This window comes from Penaeus monodon, chromosome 15 (assembly GCF_015228065.2).
Source record: "Penaeus monodon isolate SGIC_2016 chromosome 15, NSTDA_Pmon_1, whole genome shotgun sequence".
Classification (NCBI taxonomy): Eukaryota; Metazoa; Arthropoda; class Malacostraca; order Decapoda; family Penaeidae; genus Penaeus; species Penaeus monodon.
The window spans coordinates 2037590-2037931 of NC_051400.1; the positions used below are offsets into that span (position 1 = coordinate 2037590).

General features: G+C 44.4%; 1 protein-coding gene across 1 annotated transcript in view; it reads left to right on the plus strand.

Moving 5' to 3' along the window:
* The window catches only part of LOC119581629, a gene marked incomplete in the record, with an annotated part of 75999 nt that overhangs the window by 66087 nt on the left and 9570 nt on the right, over window positions 1–342 (plus strand). The window contains 1 exon segment of the mRNA XM_037929750.1: window positions 176–292. Coding sequence (XP_037785678.1) covers window positions 176–292 — 117 coding nt within the window.

A 342-nucleotide genomic window follows, 5' to 3' on the forward strand; every position in this document is an offset into this window, starting at 1 on the left:
CCTCTCAGTCCCTTGTTTATTTACCTATTTACGATTATTTTCTAACAGTATATTACACACTGCAATCCCCAAGACGATGGCCTCCTTGCGGATTCATTCAGGAAAGGAGCGTAAAGAAAATTAATTAAGTAAAAAAAAATCTCTACCGATTTCACACCTCGTCTATAATTTACAGAAATGGAGGCGGGAGAACGAGAAACTACCACGCAACCTACAGCGTCCGGAACCCGAGCTTCCCGAACACGAACTCACACACGAGGAGTGGAATGAGTACGCGTGGAAGACGGCACAGGTACGTATGTAGGTTAAGATGATGAGTCAGGTTTGCAGGGGGACATTTTC